The 16,381-nt window shown below is 41.0% G+C and overlaps 1 protein-coding gene across 9 annotated transcripts in view; it reads left to right on the forward strand.

Moving 5' to 3' along the window:
- MBNL2 (muscleblind like splicing regulator 2) overlaps positions 1–16,381 on the forward strand; it is a 148,591-nt gene that overhangs the window by 109,988 nt on the left and 22,222 nt on the right. For 2 of the 9 annotated variants that reach the window (XM_024568677.4, XM_045201360.2), the window contains one exon: positions 5,413–5,566. In XM_024568677.4, coding sequence (XP_024424445.1) covers positions 5,413–5,566 — 154 coding nt within the window. Of the gene's footprint in view, positions 1–4,725; positions 4,780–5,412; positions 5,567–11,946; positions 11,983–13,295; positions 13,391–16,381 lie in introns of all 9 variants that reach the window. The other 7 variants (XM_024568648.3, XM_045201326.2, XM_024568664.3 and 4 more) reach the window with 7 other exon arrangements.

Consider the following 16,381-nt stretch of genomic DNA (forward strand, 5'->3'; position numbering starts at 1 on the left):
GAGTTTACAGCACAATGTTCTAACTAGCGACTGCCACCTCAGACATTATTAACTGAGCAAAATGCAAGGGTAGTCGCTATACGAACAAGTCCATGCTATTCAACAGTCTTCCCGCCAATGTTTGTGAAGGCCTGGCCCCATGCTGAGCAACAGGGGTGCGGAGATGAAGGCACAGAGCCTGCCCCGCGTGACCGCCACTCAGCGTGGCGTGTGTGGTGACAGAGGCCTTTCCCGTCTGAGGCTCCTGTCCACGGACCTTGAGCACCGGGTCCTTCGTCTCCCACTGTTTCTTCTCAGGGTTCCTGTCACTCGGTGCTCTCCCCTCATGTCCTTTTCCTCCTTATTTCATGGGACAAAACGGTGATTTTTCTGAACGTGTGGACTTCTCTATATCTGCGGGTGGGTGCATCTAATGTAAAAGTCAGTACAATACAGAGAAATTCTCCCCACACCTCTTTTTTCTTCTAGTAAAAGAGTGGTTTTCAAAACTGATTCTAGTTGGGAATGGGGATGTCGAGAGGAGGTGACAGTAAATTGTCCACTGGGTGAAGGTCTCATCCTATGAGAAGTGAATTTTTTTCGTTGTAATGATTCTCTGAGCCAGTGCCAATGTGCACTAACAGGGCTGTTGATTGCTGGCACAAAGGACACTTTTTCCACTGAGTTGGCATTATAAGTCATCACTCAGTGTCAAAGATATCCCCATCACTAGGACTCCGGTGCCAGGGGCAAAAACCCCACTTCAGTTGCTTGAATGAAGAAGCTGGACCGAACTAGATCATGTAGTGTCCCCCACAGAGAGTGGGGATAACATAGGGCTCCAGGGGGCCTGGCTCCGAAAACTTGAAAACCAGTAGCTCTGTCTTTCTCTTTCCTGCTGCGCTCAGTATAGCGGCCCTATTCTCTAGGACCACTTTGTCCATGCCGTGCTGACTGTGGCTTTGCACACCTTACGTCTTTGAAGGAACAGTGAGCCCACTCTGTGTAGAGAGCGGATGACCTGCGTTGAAGGGAGGAAGAGGAGAAATGCCATTTACCCAAGCAGGTCATTCTTCAGCCTGTTATCTGTAAATCAAGACTGTACTCTCCCACGTGGCTCGTTCTCCCATCACGCTCACCAAGCTGCACGCAGGTTACTGCAGTGGATGGCAGTACATTCAGTTACCATAGTTTCCTGGGTTGCTACGCGGTGCCCAAATTTGGAATTCTAACATTGCGGGGAATCTGGCAGCGTCATCAAAGACACCCCAAAGGAACGTCGGTGTAGAACAAAAGCCAGCTTCTTTCTGACAATGACAGGACAATTACTGAGCCTGTCCTGTCTTCCCAGTGACGTGAGAGGCTCATTGGAAACCAGCCTGGGTGCACTTGGATAAAGTCAAAGTATTCTTACTCTAGAAGCCAGATTACTCAGTACACTGAAGAAAAAAAAAAACCTATTATTTTATTTCCTTATTTGAAAGAACAAATGGAGGGATGATTGCAGTCAGAAGATCCCAATATTCCATTCACCCGAGTTTCACATCTGAACACACGGAATTTCTGTAGTGCAATTTTTTCATTAATTGGACCCTGAAGATGGATTTAAAGCTTTGGTTCCAGGAAAAGAGACATTTATTTCCGTGAGAGCCTTTGTTTTTTTTGTTTGTTTGTTTGGTTTTTTAGAATACCTCTTAAAACATGAGCATCATCTTCGCCAGAATTTTTAAAATGTGAAAATAAGGCAGGCAGAGCTTCTCTTCAGTGCCCGTCCCCCACAGGGTGTCCTATCTTCGAGCAAGCCGTCTTCCTTCACACACACAGTAGTGGGGCTCCGTGAGGAGACACTGTTCTGTAAAACGCGAACAAGAGCTCTGAATTCCATCCCGCCTGCTCACGTCCTTTCATTCCACGTTCAAGAGGCAGCTCTGATGATTGCTGGCAGGGAGTCCTGACTCCTCAGCTTTGGTCTTTCTTTGCCTGTAATGCCTGGCACGGGCCCTTAGTTTGTTGCCTCAGCCCACAGTCGGGCGGTTCCTTGACCCCCAAAAGAAGAACTTGGCTGCTTGTACACAAGCTGGAGGAGGCCCAGAGGGGACAGATGAAATATATACATACAGACGAAATATATATTGATAAAGCCAGCATGAATGAATGCACATAATAGGAACTCAACTAAAGAGAACCTCTTTCTATGCATAAATGCCTAAGGAAGCTCCCAAGAGGCACTGGATTTGGTGATCTCGCCAGTGTGTTCTAAGCCTCAAGCTCTGGCAATATAAATAAATAGTATCAGTCACATAATATCCTCTCGATCAGAGCATCTGTACACTACAACACTGTATTGTAACATGATTACTCATCCATACAGATGTCTTAACACCGTCTACTCAGGTGCCACAGAGTATGTAAGATATTAATGCGTGTGCTTGCTCCTCCCAGATCTCAGTGTTTCTTTCAAAAGACAAGATACTGGCATCTAGTAAAGGAAACCTGGACTGTGGAGGGTAGAAAAGGAGGTGCTTCATTGTCCAACCCTGGTCAGAGCACGGAGTGTCTTTACGTTCCTAGATTATTACGACTTCTACGAAAATTAAATTTTAGAAGAAAAAGAAAACACTACCCTTCCAGGTGATTATCCTAAGGAGGAATATTTTGTATTTCCTTTTCTACGTGGAGACTTCATTAAATGCTCCTTTGTTAAATCAAAATTAGCCTCTGGAGACATCATGGCTCTGCTGGTTAGCATATCAGAAAAGATCACCCCAAGAGCGGATGGGTTCTATGACTCCCAAGGACTGAGCACATGAAGGGGAGAACGGAGGTCAACACGATTTTGACTCTAACCATCTAGTTCATGTTCTCAGTGCATCCACTGAGAGCAGGCTATGTGCCTTTATACAGTTGGCACAGACTAGTTCAAGCTAAAGAAAAGACATTACTTAGCAACACAAAATTACATGGGAATGAAAGATTTAAACTAAAAGTGTCATCGTGGAAGTTACATGATGAAGCACTAATATATGAGGGAAGACTATCTAATATAAAGAAGCTTTCTTATCGTGGAGCTTGTTGGTTTATAAAAATGGTCACAATTCTACTTTCAGAACCATGATTTCGTAATATTTGATGGTCTCTCTCAAAATATCTTCTCCATTGGCCACTCGACGTCTCTTCTCAACCTACAGTCCTTCCCACTTTATTTCTGGCTGCCCCCGCCATGCCTGACCATTGCTCTCCTATGAAGTGATTTCCTGAAATTTCTATACTTCTAATCCTGAATCATCAAATGAGGATAAACAACCCGTTATTTTCCAAGGAAAACATCATTCACTGTATCTTATTTTGAGGGTTTGGTACTATTCCATTCTATTTCAAATGCCATAGTTCTGATTCAGAATTTTAGAATATAACATTTCTGTTTATTATACAAACCTTAGGGATTTACTTATTGTGCTAAACATAAAAAGGGGGTATTTCATTTTTTTATTTGCATTGGAGCTATTCTTTCAAATTTCTTTATTTTCACAGAATTTTCATCATAGAATTTTTAGATTTCTTACAATTATCCAGAAATAGGAAAATTTTTTGTTGTGGCCTCAACCAGTCAATATTTGTTATTATTTCAGCTGTCTAAATGAAACTATCTGCCCAAAAGTATGGTTATAAGTTAAAGACATTATTTTATTTCTATTATTTCAAGCAGTACTTTGCCATCTTTCAGCTGTTTTTATTTTTAGTTATTATACTTGTTCTAGCCAAGAGTTCTACATCTCATTTACTAGGTTGGTCACTGATTGTAGCTAAAAGTACAAATAGAATTATTAAATATAAAATATTTTGATATCTGAAGACACTAAATACCTTTTTAAAGGGTATTTTATTAGCATGATCCGGTAAGTTGTTTGAAATAAATTGAATTCTAATTTCAAATGTAGTGGAAAACTTAGAATGGATGATAAGTTAGTCATTAGAAACAATATAATAGCATAAAAGTGGGAAATTTGAGACCCTTACTATTCAAATTCAAACCCGGTTAAGTTTGGAGCCTTATTCCCCATTGCCAAGTCCATGCTAGCAGAGTGAAGAGAAGAACTGAGACAATTATCCACATGATTCAGACAAAAAATTAAGATCCAAACCCAAATAGTTTTGCCTAAATAATCTTGTGTTTGAATATTTTTTGCCTGAATTCTTTTGTCTCAGTTTGCCACTTCATTTTGTTAGGCTAGATCTTTGTTAAAAATTAATTAAAATTTGAGATGTTATCTTTTTTTTTAAACCTGGATCTTATGTACTCAGTACATTGACTATTTTATATTTGAAAACTAACTTATCAGAAGTTCTCCAATTCTACGGCCCTTAAGAGTTTTGCATTTTTTTCTGAAGCAATATAAAAAATGCTTATGGTGTGTATGCAAGCTGCTGTTTGATTAACTTTCCTGAATTTCAAACATCTATATTTTACTCTCTTATATGCTTTTAACTAAGGTATAGTAGATGCATTTTTGCTTCAATACTAATTTAAGGTGTAATATTCATTTCTTTAGAGAACATTTTTGTTGTTGTGCATGCCTAGTGTTTTGTACGTTGTATATTGCATTCAGAATATTTTTTTCCTTCTCACCTATCCACAATGCAATGCCGTTCCCATGATGCACCTCTGCTTGCTGTTTACCTGTATGTTAATTCGCTTGAATCCCATTGGCCCACTGCCATCATGTGCTCGCTGCCTGTTATTAAAAGACTCAGTCGACTGCCAAAGCAATGAAGCGACCTCTCGAAGCATCTGTAGACCTGGTACTTTGACCTTTCACCTTTCGCTTTGCATGTAGCTTTTCAGAGACCCATCAGAGATTTGTATTACTTGTAAAATACTGGTTGCAAAATATCATTATTATTAATTAATGAAAAAAATTCAATAAGGTGTTCGGCCAGCTCATTTTCACATGTAATATGTAAAATAAATTAATCCTAACAAATTTTAATACCTTTTCCAAAAGAGTGAAGCAAATTTAAATTACTTGGCTCAGAAAATGCTCATTATAATTCTTATTAACATTTAAATTCAAGAAATTGTCATTTTGTTAAAGAAAAGAATAGGTATTAATAATAACACAAATGCTTCTTTCCTCCTTAGACTAGTATAACTCATTTTAAAAGCTGAAGCCATTTTTTTTGTTGTTGTTGTGGCTTGATAGTTTTTCTTTTCCTTAGTTGAGATGCTACTGTTTGGGTGACAGAAATCATGCTTTCGCTCTCAATAACAAATTCGCCCTCCCTCGACATTGCCGCTGTTTAAGTTAAGGTGCATGGCAGGGGCATCTCCTTAGCTGTCGTTTTTAAAAAGAATGTTGCAATTGATGATCTCTTGGACACTGAAGATGGATCGACTTGGAGTGATACACACCTTATCCACTTCTTCACCTCTAGGCCTTTCCACCTGGTGCTCTCCACCCTTTACCAAAGAGACAAGCGCTTGAAAAAAGCAACGGCGCCAGCGCGGTCTTCAACCCCAGCGTCTTGCACTACCAGCAGGCTCTGACCAGCGCGCAGCTGCAACAGCACACGGCGTTCATCCCCACAGGTATGGCCCTGACCGTTCCGAGTCCTGTGTCCATGTGCCCTTCCGGTCATGTGCTTTCTTCTCATTCCTTTAAGCTGTTTGGTGGCATCTAGTTTGCTTTGAAAGGTATAATAAATACTACCTGAAACTCATCATTGTCCTAGCTAGCTAGATGTATTTACCTTGGCTTGGAATGCTAGCTAAAGACTGTTAGGAGATTCTAAAGCCAAATATTTTATACAGTGAAGTGACAGATTAAACCCAGGAGAAGCAGATGGCACTTTAGGCCTTCTAGTTGCTTGCATTTACATACACTGCCTACAATTGTTTATGTAAATAAGACCTTTATGTATGATAAGTGAAATTTGTCATTAACCCTGGATGACCTAAAAAAAGCAATTCCTGTAAATACTAACCTTTTCTTTTCTATTCCTATTCAGAGCACTAAAAAAAATGAGGCTATTCCAATTAAAGCAACCCTCTACTCATATTTTTACATCCATTCTCTCTCTCTCACCATTCTTCTCAACTTCCACTAAGTTTACAAATATAGAGAGCGCTCTGCCTTGGTTTCTTCAGCCAATGCCTGATAATATTAGATGCTAAGGTGCATTAACTCTATCATTCCACTAAAAGATGACTTCTATTAATCACAGAATCTTGAAGTTTAAAGAATCTTAAAGATTCTTAGCGATCTCCTCTTCCAGTTGATTGTTTTACAGATGAGAAAACTGAGGCCCCCCCCCACCCCCAAATGTGGAGTGACTTCCCAAGCTGGCACAGCTAATGAGAAAAAGACCTGAAACCTAGTTTTGCTCAGACCAGTCCAGTACGGACAACACCGCACTCCTGGTCCTCTGGCTGTGGGGCCCACAGAGTCCTCCTTTACAGCTGCGTATAAAACGTCAGATCACAGTGAAGAAGCAAAAGCACAAGATGTCTGCCCTCCTCCGTTCCTTACCCAGCTCCTGGACCTCAGACTTCCGTCCACCACATCCAAACACAAGAGGTCACCAGAAAGTGACTGTGGTTTTCACCTTTTAGTCTGTGATAGAAGCAGGGATAATAGTCTCATAATATTTTCTAGAATGTCAAAAAAAAAAAAAACAGAAAGAAAGAACCAGAAGGTGACATAGGCCTTAGCGAGAAGACCATCCATTGGGCTCTTAGTTTCAAAGTCAAAATTCTCCCTTGATAGTAACGTAAAGGTAAATACAGATGTATAGTATTTTGATCAGGAAGGGCCTGTTGATCCTAATCCACAGGGTTGAACTTCTCGGGTTTATAATCCATGTTTTTAAAATCTCATAGCATGTCAAGAGTTAATGTACGAGGGAGTTGAATAAATATCTTTATGGTATTCTTTGACTAAAATCTATACTTCGAAATGCATTATTAACCTGTTAACAATATATATTATAGTAAAAACTATAAATTACAAGTAAAATGGTTCTTAGTACTTAGCTTTCTTATGTTAGTTCTGCCCTACTCTTCAAAACACTCGTAGACCTGGAGTAGCCTCTAACTCAGTGCTGAGTAGGGCTTCTTGATTGTCCTATTACAACCTTAATTAGTGACATTTCAGGGCAGTTACAGTGCAGTGGCATTTGTACAGGTAATCCATCTGATGTAACTTGTTTGTAAAGTAACGACTAGAAGGTAAGCTTACCTCGAGGTCCCGTGTGATTTCTCCAAGTGCCTTATTTTCTAGACCTCGTCACTAGATAATTTAGAGGAAAAAAATAGGGAAGACTATGCTGAGGAGAAGAACATAAAGGGACAAGTCTGTTTCGGAAGATTGGGTGATAATGCCGCTACCATTTCCTGGGGATGTCTGTGAAATCTTGGAGCTCAGCCATGCAAAGGACTGAAGGCCTTGAACTCATGTTGGACACCTCAATCCAATAGTGATTGAGTTGTTAAATCACTGAAAGAATCCTCATTTTAAGATAGTTCACCCAGAAACCATGTAAAGGCTTCCAAAGCGAGAACAAATATCATCCCTTATGCAATGACTTGATTATTGCTGATGAAATGCATTGTATTGAGGGCCAGTTGGCTGAACTGGCTGCTTATGGTTGTGCACTAACGCCCTCTGCTGGATTATTTAAGAACTATCCGAATGTGTCCAGCAACCCACACAATTGAGTGGGCTTTGGGAGCCCAAAAAGTAGGTGGTAGCCCACTTAATTACGTGAACCACAGGTGTTTCCTTCTATAACATGCTGTAAATACCATAATGAACAAACATGGACCTCATGTGCTGAAATGGCATTTCAAAGTTTTCACATGTTTCTCCTAAATGATGAAAGACAATAATTTCATTAAAAGGAGTTGGCACAATCTTTCCCCCACTTAAATCTATGACATCAATTTCAGTGTTTATCTGGGCTGGAGTGGTTATTCCAGGCTCTCTTTCTCACAAATCACATTTTCAGCCTAATTTAAAATGATAATGACAATAATCATTCATCGTTAATCCCTGTTGTTTGAAACCTCAGCAAACTAAGTGATGATGTTCAAAAATAATTTTTGTAACTTAGTAGATGGTGGACCCACTATTTTCAAACTGACAGATTTTGGTTTTTCTAGAAATACTTTAACAATTGCCATAAATATGAAACAAAGAGCATTTTATGTTCTCCCGGAGGTTGCCCTTTATTGACATGCCTTTCAGACTGAAGTTTTTGATGCGCTACTGAAATTCTCCCATGGACACAACGTGAATTTGGATTCTAGAAATTCCGCCTTCAGGCTGAGGAGATATTGACATAAAATATTATGCCAACTATGGGATTGTTCTCCTGAACCATGCTAAAATAATTATCATCCTGGTTGATGCCCTAGCACATTTGCAGTGGGTGGGACTTTTCTTTTCTTTTTTTCTCCTTTTTTGATAGAGATTATTTTAACCTAGTGGTTATAATTTTTCTTTGCTATATTAAGAAAGCAGCAAAACCCACACACACTTACAAAAGTAGCAGCATAATAGATATTGGCATTTCTCTGAAGGGTCAATTCTGAGTTACTGTAAGTGTTCTTATAGCCATTCTCACATTATTCTTCAAAACAGTTCTGCCAGTGGCAGGCACAATTATTTGCATTTTGCAGATGGAAAAACTGAGGCTGTTCTATGCTGCCAAGTGGGAGCTATAATTAATGGAATTGTCCAGATAATGCTGAGCCACAGACTCTGGTGTTGAAATAATTTGTGCAACTGAAGCAGAAAACATTTGAGAAGGCTTTGTCGATAAGAATTAGCACCTTAGTGAGCTGCTTCAGCCAGGAAGAACAAAGATGGCCCACTGACTCCCTCCTCGATTTATGTTATTATATTGGAAATGTGGAATGAACAGAACAGGGAAAAGTGCTAGCACAGACATTGCCTAGTGGTCAGAAACTATAATGCTACCTAAGGTTATCATACATCTTCGTGAAAGATGTGTCAGTATTTAGCAGAAACTGTATTTATATAAAACCATAACAAAATTTATGTATTCTGTTCAATTTGGCCAACAGTTCTCAAACATGTAGTATGGGTTCCAGAGCCAATAAAGGGAATACAGAGGAGTTCAGAATTAGACAAAAACAAATATAAGGCATAGCATGAAGGGCTGTGTTAGGGAAGAGCAAAGCTATTTGAGAGGGAAGGAGAAAGAGACAATGTATCCAGCCATCAGCATGTGCAGTGACTGGTTGATATGGAGAAAGAAAGACTCTCCGTAGAAGGAGAACTTTGCTTAGCACTTTGTAAGGAAGATTTTACCAATGAGGGAAAAGCGTCCCTGGTAGGGGAACAGCATGGATTGGGAAGAGTGTATTGAGGAATAGCGAGTTGTTCCATTGTAGCTATAAAGTACTTACAGGCCTGGGGGGCAGAGGTGGGGAGATCAGAGTGGCATGAAAAGACAGAGATGAGGCTTGAAAGTAAGATCAGGACCAGAATCTGGCATTAAGTCGGACAACTATGTATAACAAAAGCTATGTGTTTGCACTACTCACATCATTTTTAGGCCACATAGAGACCAGGGCTCATCAATTTATACATAGCGGAGCATTTCAGCCACATCCTGAACAGAAACCAACGTGATGGGTCACATCCTAGCCCAGAATGGCTGCAGGAGCTGCTGTTGATGGTTTGCAACCCAGTGACATTCACATTCACGACACAGGAAAGCCCTCCAAGGAAGTCCCTCTATATTGGGATGCAAAAGAATAACATGTAATTTTTAGAGGGATAACTTTGAATCCAGCTGGGGTTGACTTTAAAGTGAAGTCATTCACAAACTGGGTACTTTAGTACATTTCAGGAACAAATGGCTCCCAAGACACTTTTCACTAATGGCTGAGAACATTCATTCAACGAACTGGTCACCTACTCTGTGTCCCAGAGACCAGGACAGACATAAAGAAACCCTGCTCTCCCAAAGGTCACAGTAGAGGAGACAGATAGGCATCCAATAAACACCCATCCAGCTTTCCCCAAGGTGGGGAAACATTCTGTGGAAAAGACTGATGTTCGGACCTGTTACATTTGGGACCCTTGTCGGACATCCAGGTGGAAAGGCCTGATGGACAGGTAGATGACAAGACCTGGAGCTCAAAGGAAAGAACTGGGCAGGCTGCACAATGCTGGCAGCCTTGAGCTCGTAGATAGTATGTGTAGATCCCGGACAGAATGATGAATGGTGCACCAGGGAAAGGTATAGAGTAGCTGAAAAAGAACCAGAACTGAGTCCTATAAAAAGAGCTGTGTGCGTTATCAGGAAATACGAGGAAAGAGTGGTTTACTAGGGAGGGAGTGGCCAAGTGCTAAATGTTACTGAGACTCGGGAACTTAGGCGCAGATGGAAGAGCTCCTGCTTGTTGAGGACAAGTGGAGTTCTTTGGTGACGTCAGCAGTTTGAGTGGAGAGGTGAAAATGAAAGCCAAATTGGAGAGGATGGAAGAGTAAGTGGGGGCAAGGAAATGAAGATGTACGGGTAGGTAACTTCCAGGAAGTTTGATTGTGAAGAAGATTAGAAGGATAGGGCTGGAGAAAATCAGGATGTCCCAAGCAGGATTTTGAGGTGTTGCTGTGTATGTTCTCAGTTGGATACGTTAGCATGTTTGCTAAACAATGCAGCCGTAGCCCCGTTAAATAGCCTCTTTTCCCGTCTGGTTAATGTTCGCCTGATGAAAATGTAGATCAGACAAAAAGTCTCCCTCAGGCGTGAACGGTTCGGCAGAGAGAATGGAGAGCCCCAGATCTCAGAGTCTTCATCTGGTATCTCAGGAGGCAGTTCTAAAGCCTAAGTGGGTGCCCCTCCCCGACACCCAGTCTTCAGTCATCTAAATACTTACATTGCTTTTTCATCCTCAGGAACTGAACCAAAAGTAGAGAGCATTTTTAATACAGTTTGTTTTCCCAGCCCTCCACAATATAGACCAGTACTTAGGGGCAAAATTTTCTGATTTGAGTACGGTAATAAGACCACCCACAGGCAAGGTGGCCATTCCCAAGGAGGGACTTAAATCCTCCCTCCCCAGCTCCTACTTACCCACTTAGACATCAGCTTCAGATTTCCTAGGAATTTTGCCAAAGGCCCCCCTCAGGGATCACCTAGTAGCAAGCTGTGACAACAACCCCTAACCCTGGTCCTCACTCAGCCCCAGTTCTACGTTGTCTAGATGTTTCTGCTGGGTACCACTCCTTCCTCATAGCGAGCCTGGGAGCAGAAAGTAGATCACGGACGCATGCGGGTCATTCTGTCACTGGAACCTCCATCTTCCCGCATTGCAGGGCTTTCCAGCAGTAATCTAAAATGCACCTGCTTTGGAGGATCCAGAGTCCTAATGACTGTTTTTATTATCACATTGCTATTGACACAAAACCTTTTATCACCAAACAAGCCAACTGCAGTGCAATAAGGTCGGTGTAATTCAGCGAACACAAACCCTGACCTGGATTTAGGAATAGAATTCTATTTCTAGCCTTACCCGTGACACACAGTACGCATGACCTTGGAGGAGTTACTACGCCTCAGATTTTTCATCTGTAAAATACCCACTTCCTACCTTGGAGGATGAACTTGATAATATCTGGAGAGTACTTTGAGGTCTTCGAGGAAGGACCCTACCACATGATCACCTGCCATGCTTACGAGGATCATGTCCCTGTATCTGAGTAGAAAGGGTGAAAAGCAGTCTTAAGGAGTGAGTTTTGAATGAAATTGGCTTGCAAGACATCAGATCTATCCGTGTCAGGACTGAAACTGCGAATGACTCTCGAAGACTGTGTTAACTAACCCTCCTTATCTCTGGTTGTGCTTCAGTCTCACCTTGAATGTTAACTCTAAACCGCTAACCTGTTTCTTTCCCTTTGTCCACTTTTTTCCCACCTGCCATTGCATGACACGCAGGGTCAGTTTTGTGCATGACACCCGCTACCAGTATTGGTAGGTTTCAACCTTCTTTTTATTTGTCTTTTATATTATGTACGGTAACTTCACGTGCTTGAAATTTATTTCAGAGATGGTAGAAATGCTTTAGGAAATGGTAGATCGGAAAAGGCTTATTTGGCTTTAGAGTTAACAGAGAGGTTTGTTACATGTACCTGTATATTTAAGAAAATGACCGTTTTGATGTAGCTAGGACAACCACGGTGCTAGAACAACCACTACAAAACATCGAACCACAAGCACGAGTCTGCTTTTTAAAATGATCTGCATTTGGTTTCTCTTTAGAGTTGCTATGTTTTAGCAGAAGGAAAAAAGCTTACTTTATCAGAGAGGCAGGCTAATTTCATCAATCAATGTTTTTAAAGTTTCATAGTGGTGTGCCTTTATCTCCTCTTTGCTGTGTGTTAGAATTATCAGAGTTTCCCAGAAGTATTTATTTTTTAACATTATAAATGGATGTATTTTAAAAACAAATATCTGACCTGCCTTGCTTATTATTGCTTTTAATTTTGCATTGATTTATTTGCAATGATTATTTGCGATGATTATATCTAGCATTCCCTTAGATATTAATCTCAAATAGCATATAGTTATCCCAACACATCCTTATGCCTTGGTACAAAAGCCTGTCTTTAGGACATGTGAATTAGTTCCATTCAGAGTAAAGAAAAGCAAGCATTGACAAAATTTGTCTGGCTATTTCATTGTAACTGTGCTAGAATTTACATCAAGGCTATGATTTTCGCTCCACAATTATTAACCCAAATAAGCCACAGTCCCCAGTCATGTCAGTTCAAACAAGCAACCCCAAATTGACAAAAAAAAAAATCAACTTAACCACAATACATTCTAAAAAAAAAATCCTATCCTAAATTATGCCTACATATTGAACTCCTGAAATTTTAGAACTATGATTAACAGTGAATATAATATATTCTTACTTAACTGGACATTGCATTGCACGTTTTTAGAGGCAGCCATTACCCCAGACACTATCGACTCTGAATTGGGAATGACCTATTGCTAGAAGTAAAATGTTTGTAAATACATCAACCAAAGTAATCTGCTTTGGCCTTTCTGGGAATCACTGATTATGTTTTAAAACTTCCTTTAATTGTACTTGTAATAAGCTATTTTCCCTTTTTTATTTCTCTCCCATGCTTCCTTGCTTTGCATTGTGATTGCATGCCATCTGCTGGTTTAACCCCTGATGGCTTGCTGCTCTGATATTCACCATGCCAAAATACCACTTCTATTACCATAATGCTACACCCTCCTGTTCATTGCTCCCATGGTTCCCCTCCTGAAAGTACCCATGATGCACAGCGCTACGTCAGCCACTGTCTCTGCAGCAACAACTCCTGCAACAAGTGTCCCCTTCGCAGCAACAGCCACAGCCAATCAGGTTTGCTCCTTTTAAAGCTTTCTTTCACAAATCCCAAACTCTAAATGAGTGCTGATATTTAAAAAAAAATTCTCGGTGAGAATTTTTTTTTCATGTTTATCCATCAAATTTTATTTTTTTAATTAGTTTATAGCAAGCATTTGTGGACAGGTTGCACTTATTTAGAGTTAACATTTACTGCAAATAATGATGTAGCTATGTTTTGTGTTGCACTGTTTGTTTTCGTACCTAATATTGTGTAATTAACCTGACAGGCTTAAATTCCTTTTAGTACAGCGTTGCGTATCCAGTGGTTTGTGAATTGCCACAGCGAAATTACTAAAGCTCTCCTGCGGGTGCTTCAAAACTGGCTAATTTTGTGTGAGTTCATTCAGACCCTATCCATCCATTATGGAGGGAAAAAAAACATTCTCCTCTTAGCAAAGCCTCCCCTTTTTCCTTAGCATCAAATTCGAGGTCTGAATGAGTCGTGTTAACATTTCACCTTGGTCGGGAGTGCTCCCAAACGCACTTGGATCCCACTTTACCATCTGTTCAGATTCTGGCAGGAGAGCCACATGGTACCGGAAGAAGAATACGTAGGCACTGAGTTCACAAAGGCTGGATATAACTGTTTAGGGATGTTTAACTCTGTTGGTTTAATGCATGTGCCAATAAGACCGTGGATGTACTATTTCTCCGTGAGGGTTGGTGGGCTCTTTGCCACTCTGTGGTCACAGGCTGACTGTAATCCTAACCCCGGCCACCCGACTTGCAAACATGTACTCCCCGGTTTGGAGATGAGGATGAGTCAGCAGGAACTCTCACCTGGCCTAGAAAAACTCGTTACTGTGCATGCCCGCCCTGCAGAGAAGAGCAACTTTGGTTTTGTTTTTAGCTTAGTTTTGGGATCTTTTTTGTTGTTGTTTGCTTGTTTGTTCGTCCTGACAAAAGACGAAAAGAGATACAGGAGTAGGCTGGAGGGGAGGTCCCAGCTCATGACAACCACAAACACTTGTGTCAGGGCGTAGGTGTCCGACGGGAAACTGCCTGCCTTCCGAAGGTGGGGAGGGCCCATTCATACTGCCTTTCCGTGTTCAGGTGAATGAGCGATTCCAGTGCCGCAGGTTTTATCACTGAGAAGATCGGTGTGAAGGCACTTGGATGAGGGAGTAAAACTGAAACCCCACAAAGACACCCCTCACTGAGTCCTCCGAGTTGTGATGAGCAGGAGAGAATGAGGGGTGCAGCGAGGCCACCGGGGCTCCCGGACAAATACAAACGGTTCACGGCTCTTCCTGTCTTAACTCCCCTCCTCCCAAATGCTGCCTTACCTCTAAACAAACTCAGCTTCCAAACAGAGATAACGAAGAGCAGCAAATAAGTTTCTTAGCAGGGACTTTTTTTTTTTTAATGATGGGAAGGGAGAAGGGAGGGACAGTGTGCACCCTTCCATTATTTGGTTCAAAGCACCCCTTTTCACTTACTCATTCTTAATCGGAAAGACGGATATCTGTTTCTTGCATGTTAGTCCTGCCTTCCTGAACCATGTTTCTGTGATTTTTGACAGAATTTCTGTTGCAAAGTCCCCTTGTAAGAAAACAAGTTTGGGGGATAATGGGGTAGTACTGGTTACAGTGGAATTTTGCATGTACTATGTGGCAGGGTAAGCACTTCTAATACAGGGAGATCTTTTCTAGGAATGGAGAGGAAGTCAAGAAAAAGAAATAATTTGAAGTTTTAGGAAAAATGAGTTTATTAGGATAAGTACTTGATCGTGCATTATTTTAGGAAAAGTTATTTTATTATGATAAATACTTGATCATATGTTTCCAGCCGAGTGATTTTTTTTTTGGCTCCTTTGGTGGAAGGAATTTTGAGAGAGAGATTATATACATATATGTAGGTTTATGTATGTGTGTAGTGAGGCAGGGGTAGAGAATATGAACTACTGTGAAGCTAAAATAGATCATTTTATGGCAGAGTATAATTGGTAAAGAAACTAACAAGTTTAACTTCAGTGAAATCCAAAGAAATATAATTAAAGGAGTGCCTGACGATAGATTCAAGAATCTGAGATTCTGGGTTTCACAGCGTTGAATGGGGTAGTTGCTGCTTTGCACTTTGACGGGAAATCCTTTAGCAGCTTTTGATGAAGATTTGCTTGCACAGGAAAACCACAGAAAAAGAAACAGCAGTACACATAAACTTAAAGACGTGATACCCTTCATGTACTTTTAACGAGTTTCCACGTGCCAAGCAGCTACCAAAGAACTTGGAAAGTCTTTTTAGTGCCAGTGGATTGAGAATTCAGAGGCTGCGGATGAATGTAAAGTGGCAAGTCCGTCGGTTTAAGATTTCACCCCTTAAGCCCTAATTGAATCGTATTCATGTGAATTATGTCATTTGAATGTAATGAATCTCAGTTTCCTCCTCCGTGAGAGGAAGACTAGAATAGACTCCTTGAAACCCCTCCCAGCTTTAAGATTCCAGAGACCTCGTTTCCTTAGCTGTTACGCTGGGCCCGAAGTGTGAGATCATCAAGGTAAACCAGGACAGAAAGTGGTGCCAACGAATTCAGAGTTCAGGCGATGACAGGCATCCTGCCTTCTTTTCCTCCGCTGGGAGATCCGTCTTGACACAAAGTGTGGTAGGATTTTGACAGTTTTTCAGTTCGTTTGATCCATTTAGGCTGTCAGTTCCAATAGTTCAAATCTCGCAGGTGTCTGTAATTAGTTACAAGCCATTCACAGAAGGAAGAACATAGACCAAAACAGCCCGTGAGGGGTCCTCCAGCTCAGTCTGTCTTTACATGTTAACTCCCCCCCCACCATGAGCCAAGACGAACAGGCAACAGATCCATCGGCTCCATCCTCAGGGCCTAGTCAAGATGTCAGCTGTGACAGTTTTAACTGAACTTGGGCTTGCAGTTTGAAATTATATGAAAACAAAACCCAAATACTTTTGGGAGATTTAAAATACTTTTTTGGTTATTTAGCTTTAGGAGTGGGT

This window comes from Desmodus rotundus, chromosome 13 (assembly GCF_022682495.2).
Source record: "Desmodus rotundus isolate HL8 chromosome 13, HLdesRot8A.1, whole genome shotgun sequence".
Lineage (NCBI taxonomy): Eukaryota > Metazoa > Chordata > Mammalia > Chiroptera > Phyllostomidae > Desmodus > Desmodus rotundus.